The following is a 16,630-nucleotide window of genomic DNA, read 5'->3' on the forward strand; positions in this document are numbered from 1 at the left end:
ATAGTTAGAGGCCTGAAAGGAAACGATTAGGGTTTGTTGTAACTATGCCAGGTGTTCAGTCTAAAGAAAACAGTTTCAGTCCTATACAAATCTCTTTTCAGCATTACCCTAAGTTAAATCACAGCAATATTCCAGGACTAATAATGCATCACCTGAGATCAGGTTAGCAATGTATCTAAATATTTTCAGAACAGTTCAGTGATGCTTTTGCAGCACTTAAGCAATATAAATGAAACTCCATCATTAGAGAAGTCTGTTTTCAGTTCCTCGACCAGTAATTTATTCTGTTGTGCAACATACATACTATTTACACAGGCCACTCTGCTTTGATGTCAGAATTCATATACGCACCCCTTTACCAAGATTTACACACACTGATACCAAACCAATAAGGTCTACAGATCAACATTATGTATGCACCTGAGCTAGAGACAGTTGAATTTGGAGTTCATTTCATTTTGAGGACTTTACCTTGAACAGCGCAATCTAGAAAATTCAGAAATTTACAACGGTTATGTTTTCAGAGGCAAAATTGAAAACCACAAAACTAATTAGGTTGTGAAAGTCATTGGACAAACTCACATTAGTGACAGTGAAAATATCTTCTGAAGCTTGTGAAAAGGAATGAGTGACTGACTGAAAAACAGGAGAACAAATAGTATAGCTGATCAAGATCTATTGGCGTTTGGTGATTTTCATGGAGGATAGGTCAATCAATGGCTATTAGCCAGAATGGCAGGGATGTGTCCCTAGCCTCTGTTTGCCAGAAGCTGGGAATGGGCAACAGGGAATGGATCAGTTGATGGTTACCTGTTCTGTTAATTCCCTCTGAAGCACCTGGCATTGGCCATTGTCGGAAGACAGGATACTGGGCTAGATGGACCTTTGGTCTGACCCAGTATGCCTGTTCTTATTACTAAATTACTACAGCCTTTTTTGGAAATAAATCTGGAGACAAAGAATTAAAATATTTTAATACCAAGATGTTACAAAACAAAAATTTAAAAAAAATGTTTCATAACCACAATACAAGAGCTAATTAACATTTTTACTGCTTGACATCTGTTAATCCCACGCCCCTCCCCCATGCATTTTGATTTCCTCTTCCTCCTCTTGTCCTCATTTTGAAAGAGAGATTGAAGGAACTCTCTTCAGAGACTGTCAAGACCACTCAGGTTGGTTAACAGAGATTTGTCTACTTTAGGGTTTCCTATAGTGGCCACCAATATGGTACGCAAGTACTAAGGAAAATGCTGGATGACAAAACCACCTATTTTTCCCTTCCCCTCACCAGACACATCATTACAAACATAGTGCAAATCCTTTAAAAATTATTTGCTAAGAGTTTCGAAAATTGAAAAAAGGGGAACTATGATTATTTAGAGTTTAGGGGAACACCAAATCTTTTAGAAATTCCAAAAATTGTCTTTTCAGCCATCTAGATCTTTTATGGCAATTTCCATTCTATTTCATCTAGATTCTTGATTTACTACATCTTCCTTTCATCACTTAGGCCCCGATCCTGCAAACAGTACCCACATGCTTTATTTTAGTACTGTGAGTAGTCCCACTTGGGATTACTCATGGCAGTAAAATTAAGCATTTGTGTGTTTGCAGGATCAAGACCTTTGTGATCCAAATTCCCAGTTCTTTGTTACCTAGGGGTATTGGGTGCCTATCTGATGCGCTCTATGAGGCAGGGACCATGTCTTCTCTGTAATGTATGGCACAGAGTACATTAACAGTGCTCAACAAGTAAATAAGAATGAAGAAACATTTCATGGCTCTGTATGGATCTGAGGTGAATTGCCTCTAATAATTAAATAGTTTTGTTATCACTAACTGGATATACTTTAACCACAATACATTTGGGTTCAGATTTTCAGAGGCCCCTGATTTTCTTCTCATATTTTTTAGTACACAATTGCATGTTGGCACTAGAATCAAAGACTAAGCTGAAGTCCTTTTGAAACATCAAGGCCTCAGTTTACAGAAACCAAGTACTGACCACATACTGGCACTGTCCTTTCTTGGACTTATCTGGAATTTTCTAACAAACTATTTGTCTATAAGAACAAATGAATACATTGGCCTACTAGAAATTAAAAGGAAAAGAACACTGTTGATATATTTCTCAAAATTGAATTTTTATGATTTATTGATATTCCATTCATATAAGGCACATCAACATGTTAGTTACCCCATAATCAAAATTAAATGTTTCAGCTCCAGAAATCTGATTAAAAAGGCAATTAAAATTACATTGTTACAAGACATAATACATGCCATCATCCTAAAATTATGACAAAATTTGTGTCAAGCAAATGCTTTGTCTCAGGGAATCACTTTCTGCATCTGTAATAGTGTTGTACACAGTAAAGATGAAAGTGATTTCACCAGAATTTATATCTGATAATTTGGTCTGATAAAGGTCACCAAACTCTTAAATGTTTTCTGTAGCCCTTTAGGAAACTGGCACTTGATGTTAGTATAATACATTTATTGTGATTAATTTTTTTTTAAAAAATCACTTTAAAAAAAAGTATTATAGCTAAATAAACTTGGTATGGCACAACAATATCCTTAATGAATCTGTTTAAAGTAAATCTCCAGCATCCTGTACTATTTTAGTGTCAAATAATGAGGTAGCACATTGTTCCAAAATTGTTCTGAATTGTGTAATCCATTCACTACATGTTGTTTAGTCCTTACTTTCTGTTTAGAGCTCTGTACAGCACTTTCTTTCTTCTCCTGCCTTCTGTTTTTATTATGCCTTTGCAGAGGCTTATTTTCTTTGATTTTTTCTCCAACATTCTCCTCATCCTCTCCCTCCCCCTCATCTTCCCCCTCCCCCTCCCCCTCCTCCTCCTCACCCTCCCCCTCCTCATCCTCCTCTTCCCCTTCCCCCTCCTCCTCTTCCCCCTCCCCCTCCCCCTCCACCTCCCCCTCCTCATCCTCCTCCCCCTCCCCCTCCTCCTCCCCCTCCCCCTCCCCCTCCTCCTCCCCCTCCTCATCCTCCTCCCCCTCCCCCTCCTCCCCCTCCTCATCCTCCCCCTCCTCATCCTCCTCCTCTCCCTCCCCATCCTCCCCCTCTTCCTCTTTCTCCTCCTCTCCCTCCCCATCCTCCCCCTCTTCCTCTTCCTCCTCCTCTCCCTCCCCATCCTCCCCCTCTTCCTCTTCCTCCTCCTCTCCCTCCCCATCCTCCCCCTCTTCCTCTTCCTCCTCCTCTCCCTCCCCATCCTCCCCCTCTTCCTCTTCCTCCTCCTCTCCCTCGTCTTCACCTCCCTCTTCCTCCCTTTCACTGTCTTCATCCTCTTCATCCTCCTCTTCATCCTCCTCTCCACCCTCACTCTCAGCCTCCACTTCTGTGTCTTCACTCTGCTCCTCCTTACATTTACCCTCCTTTCCTCCTACTGACTCATCTCTCTTCTCCTCTTCTCTCTTGCCCACTGTTTCTTCCTCTTTAAAATTACACTCTTGACTTCTCTCCTCTGTGCCTCTTCTGTGATGATTCTCTTCAGCCTTTGCCTTTCTCTCATGATCACCTTCAGCTTCATACTGTGCTTCAGATTTTTCACTTTCTTCTCCATTACCTTTCTCCTCTTCATCTCCATCGCTTACTATTGAGGTATCATCATCATCTTTTCTAACCTCATTTTCATCTTCCTCCTCTCCAGATTCTACTTCACTATTAGGGTTTTCATCTTGGTTCTCCTTTTCACTTTCACCCTCTTTCATTCCCATTTCACTTTCTTCACTCTTCTCTGCCTGATTAAATTCTTCATTCTTAGCATCTTGCTGTGGGGCCTCATCAGGTTTATCATCAAACTTTTTCACTTTTGTTTCCTCTTCACTCACGCTTTTCATATTGGTCTCTTCTGCACTCTCTCTTTGTTTATTTGTATCTTGCTCTTCTTCTGTCTCAGTATCTCTTTCTTCTAAATCATTCACATTTTCTACTGCTTCTATTTTCTTCTGGGTTCCTGTGTCTTTATAACGATCCTTGCGCATTCTTCTCCTTTGAAGTACATATTTCGCAAAATCATTACTACTTTCCTCACTTGAAGATGATGACACAGTTACTGCTATTTGTTTAATGAATTTCTCCTTTTTCTTAAGTTCTCTCTGTTCTTCATTACTTTCTTCCCCTCTGACATATATTTCTCCATATTTGTCAGATGTCCTAACTTCATCCACTGCATCTTTACTTTCTCGTTTACCAGGTTTTGGTTTTTGTGCAGTTACTGAAATGGTCACTGGTTTGTTACTCGCTGCAGAAGTCAGTATATCTGTTTTAGGAGGGTGCTTAGATTTAATAGCTTTTTTTAACTTTTCAGTGGAAAAAAATAATTCTTTAGTCTTATCACTGGAGAGACCATAAGATGTGTCTTGTATTCTAGGTTTAAGATTTCCTGCATAGTCTTTCTTCCTTTTCACTAATTTGAGTTGATGTTTAACAGTTTGCTGAACATCAGACTTCAGTTTGCTAATAGTATATGCCTGTTCTAGTTTATCTTTTATATACTTGTTATTAGCCTTAATTTTCCCCACAAAGGCATCATAATCACGGCATTCTAGATCTGAACCATTTCCATGAGACACTGAATTTAAAGACTGCTTTTGCAAAGAACCATCAGTTGATTTTGAACCCTCCTGCATGAAATTAAGATTAGTCTTTTTCAACCCACCCTTACCATCACTTTTCAGTTTCACATTTTTATTGTTCTTCTATTCCATATGAAAAGCAGAAAATTAAAAAGAAAGAAGGAAAGCATTAAGAACAAATTAAATGAGAACAAATGGAAAAGACTATAGACACATCTGAAAAGATTTGTTTGATAGGACTAAAAAAAATGGCATAAAATACGGAATATTCCAAATAAAATTAATTTAAACAATACATAATGTTTAAAGAATGAAACACTTATTGAGTAGGTTAAATGCACTCTCCCTATTCCATGGTCAATGTATTTACTATTGACCTAAAGCTACTTTGTCTTTTTTGGCTTAAATTTAAATTTTTCTTTTTATATACTCCATTTATCAATCATATTTTGTGTAATCAATTTTGAAATATAAGATTATGAGCTGATATTGATGTACCCCTAATATCAAAATTCAGTTATCACTTTAAAATTAATACAGGATGGTAATACAGAAGTCTCAACTTTATAATGTGATAAAAGTATTATTGCCCAGTGAATCATTACATTTTACTGTAAAATTACATCCAGCATTTTGTAAACATGGTTACTTTACATATATTTTGACCTGGATTTTAATCCAAATATTCTAGTATCAGCAATCAAGTAAATGGCAAATTATCATTACTATATGTTACAAAATGTATAATGTAAGTTACAGTATACTGCCCCTTCAATTGCAGTAATATTATAATGTCTCATCTCAAACTGCTCCAAGCAGACAGATCCCTGCATCTGCACAGAGCCCCAGTGATTTCCTTGCAAGCTCAGGGTTCTACCAAGTGGAGCCGTTTACAGGATCCAGGCCTAAACATTTAATGTAGGAAGTAGTCTATGGAAATTGAGGTTTACTTTATGAGAGTTAGGAGCGAAAGAGAGAAAGGAAAAAAAGACGGCGCCCTATGAAGAGAGTTATACATTTTCTACATTTCAAACATGATTAATTACAGTACCTTTTGTTTTTGAACTGGTGTTAATTTTAAGGACTGGTCACTGGGATTCAGTCTCATCATATGTGTCTGAAAAGAATGAGGATACAAATTAAAGAATGAAATGTAAATTAATGAATAAGAATGATACCTTATTTACATTTAATACGTTTCTTCAGAGGATCTAAAACATTTCCCAAAACATTAACCCTGTCAATTAAACTGTAATTAAAACTGCTGTGAATAAATGTATTCTATTGTTCAATTATCAATATACTAAATCCATCACACCATTTAAAAATAATAAGCTACAAGATGACATTTAAGAGGTCTCCAGTATATTCACACTGGGCTCATTCAGGTGATCTTAGGATAGAGGGGACACTTTTTTGTATTTAAAAAAAAATGGGTGCCTAAAATTAGGCTTCCAAATCAGTGGTTTAATTTTAAATGTCTTGAGCACAACACAGCTCCCACTGTTTTTCACTATGAATTCCTGGATGCTAAGCATATTTGAAAATTCAGGCCACTGACTTATGTGCCTAGATATAGACTTAGGAGCCTAATTTCAGACATACACTTTTTAAAATCTTGGCCAGGAAACATTCAAGTCCCATACATCTAAGAAACTACAGAATAGGATATTAATTTTGCAAGCATTCAAAATTCTAATGCACGCTGAAAGAAGAATAAAGATTGATCTATGGGAGCTTATACCACCACACTGTCTCGCAGACAGTAGTAAGATAGCAATTTCTGAGATAATACCGTTTAATGGAACAGAAGCCCTAATAAGCCAAAGTTTCTTGTGTTCAAACAGTCACTAACATGAAGCTTAATGATTGCGTCTAACCTGATATGTATGGTATGTGTCACAGGGCAGCATGGACCTTTAGGGAAGATGAAGGCTTGGTGTTACCTGAGACTAATTAGCGGCCTCCCAAGAGAACAGTTTGAAGGCAGGGATCAGGTGATAGCCTCAGATAAAAGGCCAGCAAGCAGCTCAGTTGAGGGAGATCTTGCAGGGAGCAAAAAGGTCCTGCAGGAGATACAAGATCAAAGACTACCAGAGGAGGGTCTCTCCACACCAGCCACTAGGCTGGAGCTGGATGCAATAAGGGGAGGGGCAGAATCCTTAAGAGGAAAAGGCGTGAAGAAATGCCAGGCAGCAACACCTGGGTTTTGCAAAAGAACTGTTGAGCCCAACAAGGATCTGAAGAAATTGTCGAGTCAGGGAAAGACGTGTTTTCATTTAAGACGAAAGCTGCAATTTCAGCTGTGATGTTTTACAAATTAACCCCCACATTTATTTGATTTCCCAGAGTCACAATGCACTTTTGAGAACACCACACGGGGAAACTGAGGCAGTGTCAGGGTCCAAAACAGCCACAGCATGGTATCATGAAATATGTGAACATCTTAATACCACTATGCACACAGCTTGAGGAAAGAGACTGCAAAATTACCATTTTTAGCAAACAGTTCAATTCAGCTTTTAATGAACCAACAGTTCACCATTCTGTAACCAACTATAAGTATACTTTGAAGCCACCCTCCCTGCATCACAGATGTATGACCAATAGTGTAGTGCCTTTTTTACTTAAATATGAAAAGGGGGGGGATCCTCATTTTCTCCCATGGTCACAATCAATTTTCTTTTAGAAAGGAAATCTGTCACCGCTGCAACAAGATCAATCTCCAATTGAATGGTAGTAACTAACACCTAATCCCATGATCAGAACCATGTACAGAACTGCTGATTTTCCCCTGAACCAACAACATTTTAGTTTCTAAGAGAGCTTTTTAAAAATATAAATACCCACATATCCTTTCTACTAACGCCATCAAAAAAACACCACCAAGGCTTTTCACGCCTTTGGGGCCCACAAAAAACAGTCACTGCTGCCATTTAGAATTGGAGTAGCTGGTGCTGTAAACAGATAATTTAGCACCAGGAAGAATAATCGTTTCTATTTCCATCTGGATACATTTTCCTGAAACAGATATCTTTTCAAAACGCTATTTAAAAATATATTTCTACTACTTCTATATCAGTCTCTTAACAGAAAGGTATTTCTGAATTTGTTCACAACCCAGTATACAAAAAAAAAAAGTGAAAATATGCCTGGCATACAGACAGTGCATGATGAATGCAAGATAGTTTAAAGAGATTTCTTCATGTGTCAGTAAATTCTTCAAGACCTATTTTAATTTGGCAATTTTTACACCAAATATGTATGGAGTATTTTCACCATTCTTTTACAAATATGGTATATTTAAAAAAAAAGTAAACCTCTCTCTCTTATTCCCGTGCTACTATATCTAATTTGCTTTACAGAAGAAATTCCCAAAATATTATCTATGGAGCACTATTGGGGGAAAAATTATTTTATTTTTTAAATATTTTTTCTTTTTTTGTATGTAAATGACTAGACTTTTTTAAAAATTTTAAATGATTAAATTAGCAAGGAACTCTGGCCAAACTAATAATGGCTCCTGCAAAGCACTGCATCAACCAAAGCACATTTAGGAACATAGATACAGTATGTTCACTATGGCACCAATTCAGCCCAGCACTTAAACATATGCTTAAGTCCCCTGAAGTAAAAAAAACTACACTATTGCCTCTCCATAATGCTGATCTGGATTCACCAATTCCTAAACAATGGATGGGGCTGGGACATGTTCTAGCGTGCCTGGATAGGATAGGCAAAGATATGTAGGTGATACATTAAAAATTATTTTAAAACCCCCCCAAAACTATTATGGCAACATGTTTTAGGGTTGTGAAATACTCAAATGCTCCATATTTGGGATCCTTTCTTTAATCTCCTCCACCTGTATCAAAAAAGCTGTGCCAGGAGCATATTAAAAAAAAAAAGGTAGAATCCTCTGTCTTCCCTCTGCATAGTAATGTCGTCACATGACAAATTATAACAAGCTGCAGCCCTGAACAATGGCAGCATGAAACACTCACTGTGTGATGAGAATTAGTGGTACACAAAATATTTTATACCAATACCACTTGAACAAACTTTTTGTAATAAAAAAAATATCCAAATATTTTCAATGATGAAATGAGAGGTCAGCACATTTCAAGCATCTCTATAGTAGTCCTCAGGATTAAGGGACCTCATGTGAAAAACCAAGACTGTCCTGGGAAAACAGGGATGGCTAGGTGTCTTGATCAGGTGCGGGTGTTTGAACAAAAAGAATGACGGGCTGACTATAAAACAGTTTCTTCCTGTCATCAGGGACACAAAATTTTTCAGATATATGCAAAAGCAACAGCCTGATGAGTGCTGTAATGGGGTGCCTACCCCACACAGGCATAGAAGGGGTTAACCAGGCCCTGCCACAGATGAAATAATGGAGGTGTCTTCCAAGTGGCCCAGAGAGGCTGCATGAAGCACAGCCCATCAGGGAGGAGTTGCTGGGAGCAACCAATCCAGGCCTGGCAGGCTCAGATAAAAAAAGAGCTGCAGGACAGAATAGGGGCAGTGGCTGCTGGGAGCCCAGGGAATAAGGACTGCATCCCTGGAAGGCTGAGAGAACTGTAAGCACCTTGGACAGAGCAGTGGCTGGCTACTGGGACTGAGCAGTTGAGTGCCCTGAGGTGAGGGTGAAGGAAGTGCTGGAACCACGGGGAAGTTGACCAGGGAAATAGAGCAACATTGACAGAGGTTACAGTGGAGCAGCAGGAAGCTGCTATTTATCGGATTCCTGGATTGGGGCCTGGAGTAGTGAGCAGGCTCCTGTCCCCCTCACTTGCCACTGGGGAAGTGGCTGGACTGTTGGACAGATACCCAACCTGCAACACCTCCCCCACACCAGAAGGGGGAAACCCAGATGGTGACACGGATGGAGGGCTGAGTTGCAAAGAGGACGCTGCAGGTCTGGAAGCGAAGAGAGGAGCCATATGTGGGAGCAGAGACAGATTGCCAGTGTGCAGGCCTGGGTGGGGACGTGGGTGTTGGCCTTGAGCTAATCCCCAGCACGACTGGGAGGAGGTGGCAGTCTGGCTAGGAGGACCGCACCCCATGACAGGCTCCTATGATGAATCAATTAGGAAAAAGAAAAAGCAAGAGGTTCACATATAGACACCAGTGAGTATGATTATCACTACCAACCTTCAGCCTTTGCAACTAAGATGGCTAGTACATTTTAGCAGGGCTCTGTGCAGTTCTTGCTTAGATGAGAATAAAGTTCATGCTACCATTTTATTTTTTGTTTTTATCTATTTCTTCTCTCTCTTTCTTGAATGAATGGCATCTGGTTTAAACACAATTATAGTTTGGATGTAATTTTTAATATTCAAGGAACAAATGCCAATTGTCCATCCTGGGAGATATGAAAGGTCCTATTCTCTGAGGAGGAAAACAAAGAGGTGGAGTCCACTAACGCAAACATGCCAAGGACATAAAGGGATTGTGGTCCTTGTAGTAACAGATGCCCCAGACTGGGGTCTGTGCTGGCATAAAGGGAGCCCCAAGAACTTGGAGGTACCAAGGTGTGGTGACTACTTTTATTACAGCCATATCACAAACAACTTTACTGCTATGTTCTCCCTCAAAATGATTGCTAAGCCACAATTTTAGTAGTAGGTATTTTACCATATTTAGAACATCAGTTGTGTTTCCAAGGCTTCTGTCATCACTTTCCTTATCTGAATCTTCCTCTGTGGTACTTTCTTCAGGTTTATCTTTTTCCTGCTTCCGATCCTCTTAAAAATAAAACAAGAAAATAAAAAGTATGAACAATAAGTACAATAAATTGGAGCAGGTGATATATAGCAAGCCAAACATCACCCTTAAGTGGTAGGGAAGTATTATTATCCTTATACAGATGGTGCCTTAGCTCCCAGACATGCCCCAACCCCTAACCCCAGATGGCAGCTCCTCCACATGAGTTTAGGTTAAGACTAGGATGAAGTCTAGCAGACCAATGCATCCCAGGGCATTGCAGATCTCAGCTTATACTTGCAGATTTTCAATGCAAAAGAGGCATCTGGAGCAAAGTTCCTTTTGGGTGAGCCTTTTAGTAATATTGTACTTCCAAGGAAGAAAGAGTCTTGTGATTAAGGTACAGAATTGGGAAAGACCCAGGTTCTCTTCCTAGTTCTGCCACAGACACATGTAATGTCTTGGACAAGTCACTTAATCACTCCGTGCTGTGGTTTCATTATTTATAAAATGAGGGTAACAATTACCTACTTTACAGGGCTGTTGTGAGGCTAAACTCATGTATGTTTGAGGTCTTTAGCTAGCAGGAACTATACATAAACAATAGCAGTTGTTTTTTCTTTCAATTAGCCCCCCCATGAAATCCTTAAACATCTTTTCCACAAAAGGGCTGGGGAGGCTGGGGAGGAACAGATTCCCCAGCCTAGCATAGGCACTACTTCCCAGCCCTTGTTTTTGTGCTCTCTGAGTCTGACCAGCCAACACTGGGTTGAGACACAGGTGTAGTGCTCAGTCGCAAGTTGTGAAGATCCCTTCTTCAAATGAGTGCTTCTCTCACAAAAGTACAAACAGTATATATGTAGCGCTTGGAAGACAACAATGAACAGAAACATCATGTTTTACCTGTTTCGCAGTCCACAGTTGATTCAATGGCTTTATTTGTATTCGCTTCCGTTACATCAGGATGGTTTGTTGTGGGTAAACTGAGTGGGACAGTGTTGCTGGCAGCACGTAAAGAAGGTTTTAGGGAGCCTTCTCCCAATGGAGGTAACGTTCGCACCATTCGACAAAACTGTTCTGGAGATTTTTCCTTAAAAAAAAATATTTGAGAAAATGTTGAGAACATTCTGAGGCTGATAAGAGAATATCACCTTCTCATACTTTTAATTACAGTATTTGCCTAGCAAATACTGTAATTAAGTATGATAAAAGCTGTTTGTACATGTCAATTATTTACAGTCCTAAAAAAATGGACAGGTATATTAAGCTGATGCTTTCCACAAAATAGTCAAATAATTGTGCAATATCTTAAAATAAGCAACAATAAAAAAAGCTTCCATTATGATTTTAAAAGAATGAGAGTTTATTTAATCCACAATTTAAGTACATAGAATATTTCCCTTTATTTTGTATTTATCTACATTCTGTAGAATGGAAACTGGATTTCAAAATTCAAAGGTATCAAAAGGGCACAATCTCCTTCAAGGGATATATCTTTTTAATATTAAACTAAAGGTAATTTGAACAGGTCAAAATTCAAAGGTTCGCACATTTCTACACTCTTTTCAAATGTAAGAATCTGTAGAAATATTATAGAATGTTTCATTACATTATACATAATAAAAGCATCAGAGCTTAGCATAAACAAAGCTTGGAAGCTAGTTTCTGAAGAAAAATGGGCTTGTGTGATTTCCTGTTTCTTCATGATGTATAAAAAAGGCCGGAGAAGTTTCTCCTCCCCAATGCTAACCTCATCCCTGTTTTCTTTTCCTGTTTTTTATATTATAAATTCAAGTGTTCTCTATGCTGTTTTTTTTCCCCCTGTAAGACACTATGGACAACTGGAGAACTGGTGGTTTTATGACACCACAGATATCAAGGAAGCAAAACCTTATTACTTAAGAGGAAGTGATTTTTATTCAGGTTAAGAAAACAAAAACCAAACACCTATTTAACTCACACATTAGATAAACAGCCAAGAAATCGCCTAATTTACTTCTCAGGGGCCTCCAAAGGAAGCCTCTGGGAAAACAGGGAAGGTGAGATTCGACATTCCTGATATCTCTAAAGAGAGGAACAAAAAGCATCAGGCTCTTACACATTGTTAAATTTCAGGCCTCTACAGATCATAAAAAAGCAAAACAGGGCAATTACCCATTTTTCCCCCATCATCAAATAAGAGGAGGTTATTCACCTTGTGCAGTAACTGAAGTTCTTCCAGATGTGTGTCCCTGTGGGTGCTCTACGTCAGGTGTGCCTGTGCCCTGCACCTTTGACTGGAAATTTTGATGGCAATGCCCGTTCAGCCCGCACATGCGTCCTACACATCCTTCTGCCCCACACTCAAGTTATATGGGGCTGCACAAGTGAATCACCCTCAGTTACTTCTCCACCATAAAGTCCCACCAGGGAGACTCCAAAGCAGAAAGGAAGGAGGGCAGGTAGTGGAGCACTTACAGAAACACACATCTCAAAGAACTCCAGTTACTGCACAGGGTGAATAACCTCTCCTCCTTCAATTAGCGTCCCTCTGAGTGCTCCACTTCAGGTGACTCCCAAGCAGCACCCCCTAAGGAGCCAGGAGGTTAAGAGCAGAGGAAAGAACTGCATTGCCTACTGCAGCATCTGATCTTGCAGCAGGAATGAAGGCATAATGGTTAGAAAAAGTATGAACAGAGGACTATGTTCATGCTCTACAGATCTCTGCAACTGGTATGACTTTAAGTAAGGCTACGGATTTTATATGGTGCTCTTATGGAATGTGCTATCATTCCTGAAGGAGACTGAACCTGAGTTTGGTTGTAACAGACCTTAACACAGCTGGAGATCCATTCTGATAACCTTCTGTTTCAAAATTACCAATCCCCTGTTTCTGTCTGCAATGGATACAAGCAATCTAGATCTAAACAGCCTGGTCCTAGCTAGATAAAAGGCTAATACCCTCCTAACATTTAGGATATAGAATATAGCTTCCTGACATCAATGTGGTTTGGCAGGGGAGTGGAGGGAAAGAGGAGATAAATAGTTTAATATGAAATTCTGATGACACCTTAGGTAAAAATTTTGAAAGGGGCTGCAGCACACTTTGTCTCTGGTGAATACCATAAATGGGGAGTCTGCCATTAAAGCCCTCAGTTCTCCAACCCTGAAGGCAGACATGATGACCACCAGGAAAGTTGTCTTAACTGATAAATTTAATAAAGAACACACAGCTAGTGGCTCAAAAGGATGTTTCATGAGGCAATTAAGAACTAGGTTCAGGTCCCAGCTGGAAATAATATCTCTGATTTGAGGGGAGAGATCCAATAGACCTCTTAGGAATCTTGCCATGATTGGGTGAGTGAAGACTGGTAAAAAAACCCTATGGATAAAGTGAAAAGCTGTTATTGAAGCTAAGTGGACCCTAATGGAATTCACAGAAAATCCTGATGTTTTCAATTCCAATAGGTAATCAAAATACCATGGGAAGAGAAGAGTGAGTCCGTGAGATCTGAATGTTACACCAAAGATGATATTTTCATTTCAGGAGGTAAGTATTTCTTGTAGATTTTTTCTACTATCTAATACAGTGCTCTTCACTATTTTTGAAGTGGGGGCCATTTTAGCAAAAATCCTTCAATGTAAGAGCCAGATCAACTACTAAATTAACACACTGCTCACTAACCTTAATGATGTAATGTTACAGAGCCAATCGTAACTAAAACAAAGTCTACTTACACAATAAAACAATACTCCTTTTATAAAAATAATAACCAGAAAAATATATGGAATTAAAAAGGCACCTATGCAAGTAAACTTTTTGAGAGCAGAATAATGCAAAACTTACTTTAAAAACTGGATTAGCAAAAGTGTGCCTGTTCCTCCTTGACTTTGTTCATGCAGTATTTGTAATCTGTCATCGCAATCCTAGTAAGGCTGTCCAAATGTTCATTGGACCATATGTTCCTCTGTTTTCTTTTCACCCCACTGGCTGGGGGTGAGGGCTCCAGAATGGAGCTGTGGATGAGGGGTTTGAGATGTGGGAGGGGGCTGCAGCCAGGGATGAGGGATTTAGGGTGCAGGAGGGGGCTCAGGGCTGGGGCCTCTCTCTCCCTGCCAGCAGGCAGCATGGAGCTCCAGGGGAAGGGATCCTCTCTCCCCCCTGCCAGCAGGCAGCACGGAACTCCTGGGGAAGGGCCCCTCTCACCCCTGCAGCAGCATGGAGCTCTGGGGCTGGGGGGAGAGCCCCACAGCAGCCCTGCAAGCCACAACTTGCTCCCTCCGCAGTTCCGCCCACACCCTACCTCTCTCCTCTCAAGGTCCCTGCTGCATGGCCCTTTAGCGCTGCTGCATGGCTATTTATAGCCTGCTGTGCGGCCGCACAGCTTAGAGGGAACTTAGTGAGCCTCATTTAGGGTCGATGGGAGCCACCACTGGCTCGCGGGCCCTGAAATGAAGAAAACTGATCTAATAAAACATGTTGTACTTCTGATGAACAGGATATCTCTACTTCAGAGAACCTTTGAGGAACCATACTTGAAGCCTCAGAATCTGCAGGTTGGGCATCCTGAGTCAGCAGACGAGAAATGACTGGAAGATGCTATGGAGAACAACAGTTGTGTCTATTTAGACAGGGATCCCAAACTTGTCTCAGTCACACTGGTGCAAGCACTATCAACCTGGCCTGATCTTGTTGAGAACCTTCAACAATAACGGTGTCAATGGATAAGCATAGAGAAGACCCCTTGTCCATGAAATGAAAAAAGTGTCTCCTATGGGCTAGGGACTGAGACCCCTCTGGAGCAATACTTGATGCATTTTGCATTGGCTGCTGTTGCAAACAGATCAACCTCTGGGAACCCTCAAGCTATGAATACTGTGTCAAGGACTCAAGAGTCCAGTTACCAATGGTAATTTAGGAAGAAATCTTTGCTGAGGTCATCTGCCATGGTATTCTGATTATCAGGGAGGAAAGAAACTGCAATGACTATCTGGTTGGCGATGCACCAATGCCAGAGTTTTGATCACTTCAGCACAGAGATGGGGCATGTGATGCTCCCTGACGATTGATATAGTACGTGTATTCCACATTGCCTGTCATTATCTTTTTGACCACTCTCAATTCCAGACAATTGATGAGGAGGAGGAGCTGCTCTTGTAGTGACAATTTGTCCTGTATCTTCTGAGGTCCCAGATGTATCCCGCTACCCAACATTGAAGCATCTGGCATTATCATTATGGTAGGAGGATGCTAAAAGAACGCAACACCTGTACAGGTTTTGGTCAGGTCCTTCAATCAGTTGAGTGACCACAGAACCCACTGGGGACCAGACACTAACCTGCCTAGAATGTGCTTGCTTGATTTGTAAACCATTCAAAGCCATCCAGGGAGACCTCGGAAATGTAATCTGGCACGTTGCACTACAAAGACACAAGCTGACGTGTGCCCCAGCAGTCAATGACAATCTCTTACTGTTACTTGAGGACTGCCATGAATCCTTGAGATAAGACTCAGCACGAGATAGCTGCTGGAAGAGATGCATGTTCTGCCTGTCACTGCATCCAGGCAAGCTCCTATGATGTCTAGATACTGTACTGGAGTCAAAACAGACTTTGAGGCTGAGTTGAAGGCCCAGGCTGTGGAACAGAGAACACGTCATCTTTACAGCCACCAACACTTCCTGATAAGTTCTGCCCCAATCAACAAATCATTCAGATACGGGGAAATGACCCAGAAGACGTAGGTGGGTGGCAACTATCACCAGAATCTTTGAGAATAACCTGGAGCAGAAGATAGCCTGAAAGAGAGCATGTGATATTAGTAAGTGTTTGTTGTTGATCAGAAAATGAAGAAACCTCTTATGTGAAAGGTGAATAGCGACATGAAAATGTGTCTTGTAGGTCAAGAGTCACAAATCTTGGTTTCCCGGCCAGGGGCTCAGATGATCTATGGTAAGTTGAATTGAGGGCTGGGTGTGATCTTTGTGCGCTCTGAGACCTACTAAATCTCCTCTTATTTACAGACGTATAAATCAGGATCTCAGCATGGCTTTCAAGTCCTTTAAAATGTGGAAAGATGTACCCATTGAGTCTGCAAAGAGCTTGTGAATATCAAAGGGAAGGTCCTCAATGGTACTCTGGACCTCTCCTGGGAAGCCTTACAGCGCAGCCCAAGACATTTTTCTCAGACTGTGCTGAAGTATCTGAAGCATTCAAGGAGACCTGGAGCAATGTCTTTGCTAAGAGCTAACCCTCTTGAATAATTACCTTAAATTGGTCACAATGTTTCTCTGGCAGATGATCAATAAAGGGATTAAATTTGTTGCAATTCAAATAG

General features: G+C 40.4%; 2 protein-coding genes across 10 annotated transcripts in view; both read right to left on the bottom strand.

The window, feature by feature from the left end:
* Positions 1–4,659, bottom strand: part of LOC144257795 (uncharacterized) — a 29,104-nt gene extending 24,445 nt beyond the window's left edge. The window contains exons 1-3 of the mRNA XM_077805946.1: positions 2,713–4,659; positions 583–636; positions 472–486 (exon numbers count right to left, since the gene is read on the bottom strand). Of these exons, the coding sequence (XP_077662072.1) occupies positions 472–486; positions 583–636; positions 2,713–4,659 (2,016 nt within the window). The remainder of the gene's footprint in view (positions 1–471; positions 487–582; positions 637–2,712) is intronic.
* LOC144265033 (X-linked retinitis pigmentosa GTPase regulator-like) overlaps positions 1–16,630 on the bottom strand; it is a 103,823-nt gene that overhangs the window by 34,456 nt on the left and 52,737 nt on the right. For all 9 annotated transcript variants that reach the window (XM_077817200.1, XM_077817191.1, XM_077817217.1 and 6 more), the window contains 3 exons: positions 11,218–11,404; positions 10,246–10,355; positions 5,657–5,722 (listed from right to left, as the gene is read on the bottom strand). In XM_077817200.1, the coding sequence (XP_077673326.1) occupies positions 5,657–5,722; positions 10,246–10,355; positions 11,218–11,404 (363 nt within the window). The remainder of the gene's footprint in view (positions 1–5,656; positions 5,723–10,245; positions 10,356–11,217; positions 11,405–16,630) is intronic.

Source organism: Eretmochelys imbricata, chromosome 1 (assembly GCF_965152235.1).
Source record: "Eretmochelys imbricata isolate rEreImb1 chromosome 1, rEreImb1.hap1, whole genome shotgun sequence".
NCBI classification, from domain to species: domain Eukaryota; kingdom Metazoa; phylum Chordata; order Testudines; family Cheloniidae; genus Eretmochelys; species Eretmochelys imbricata.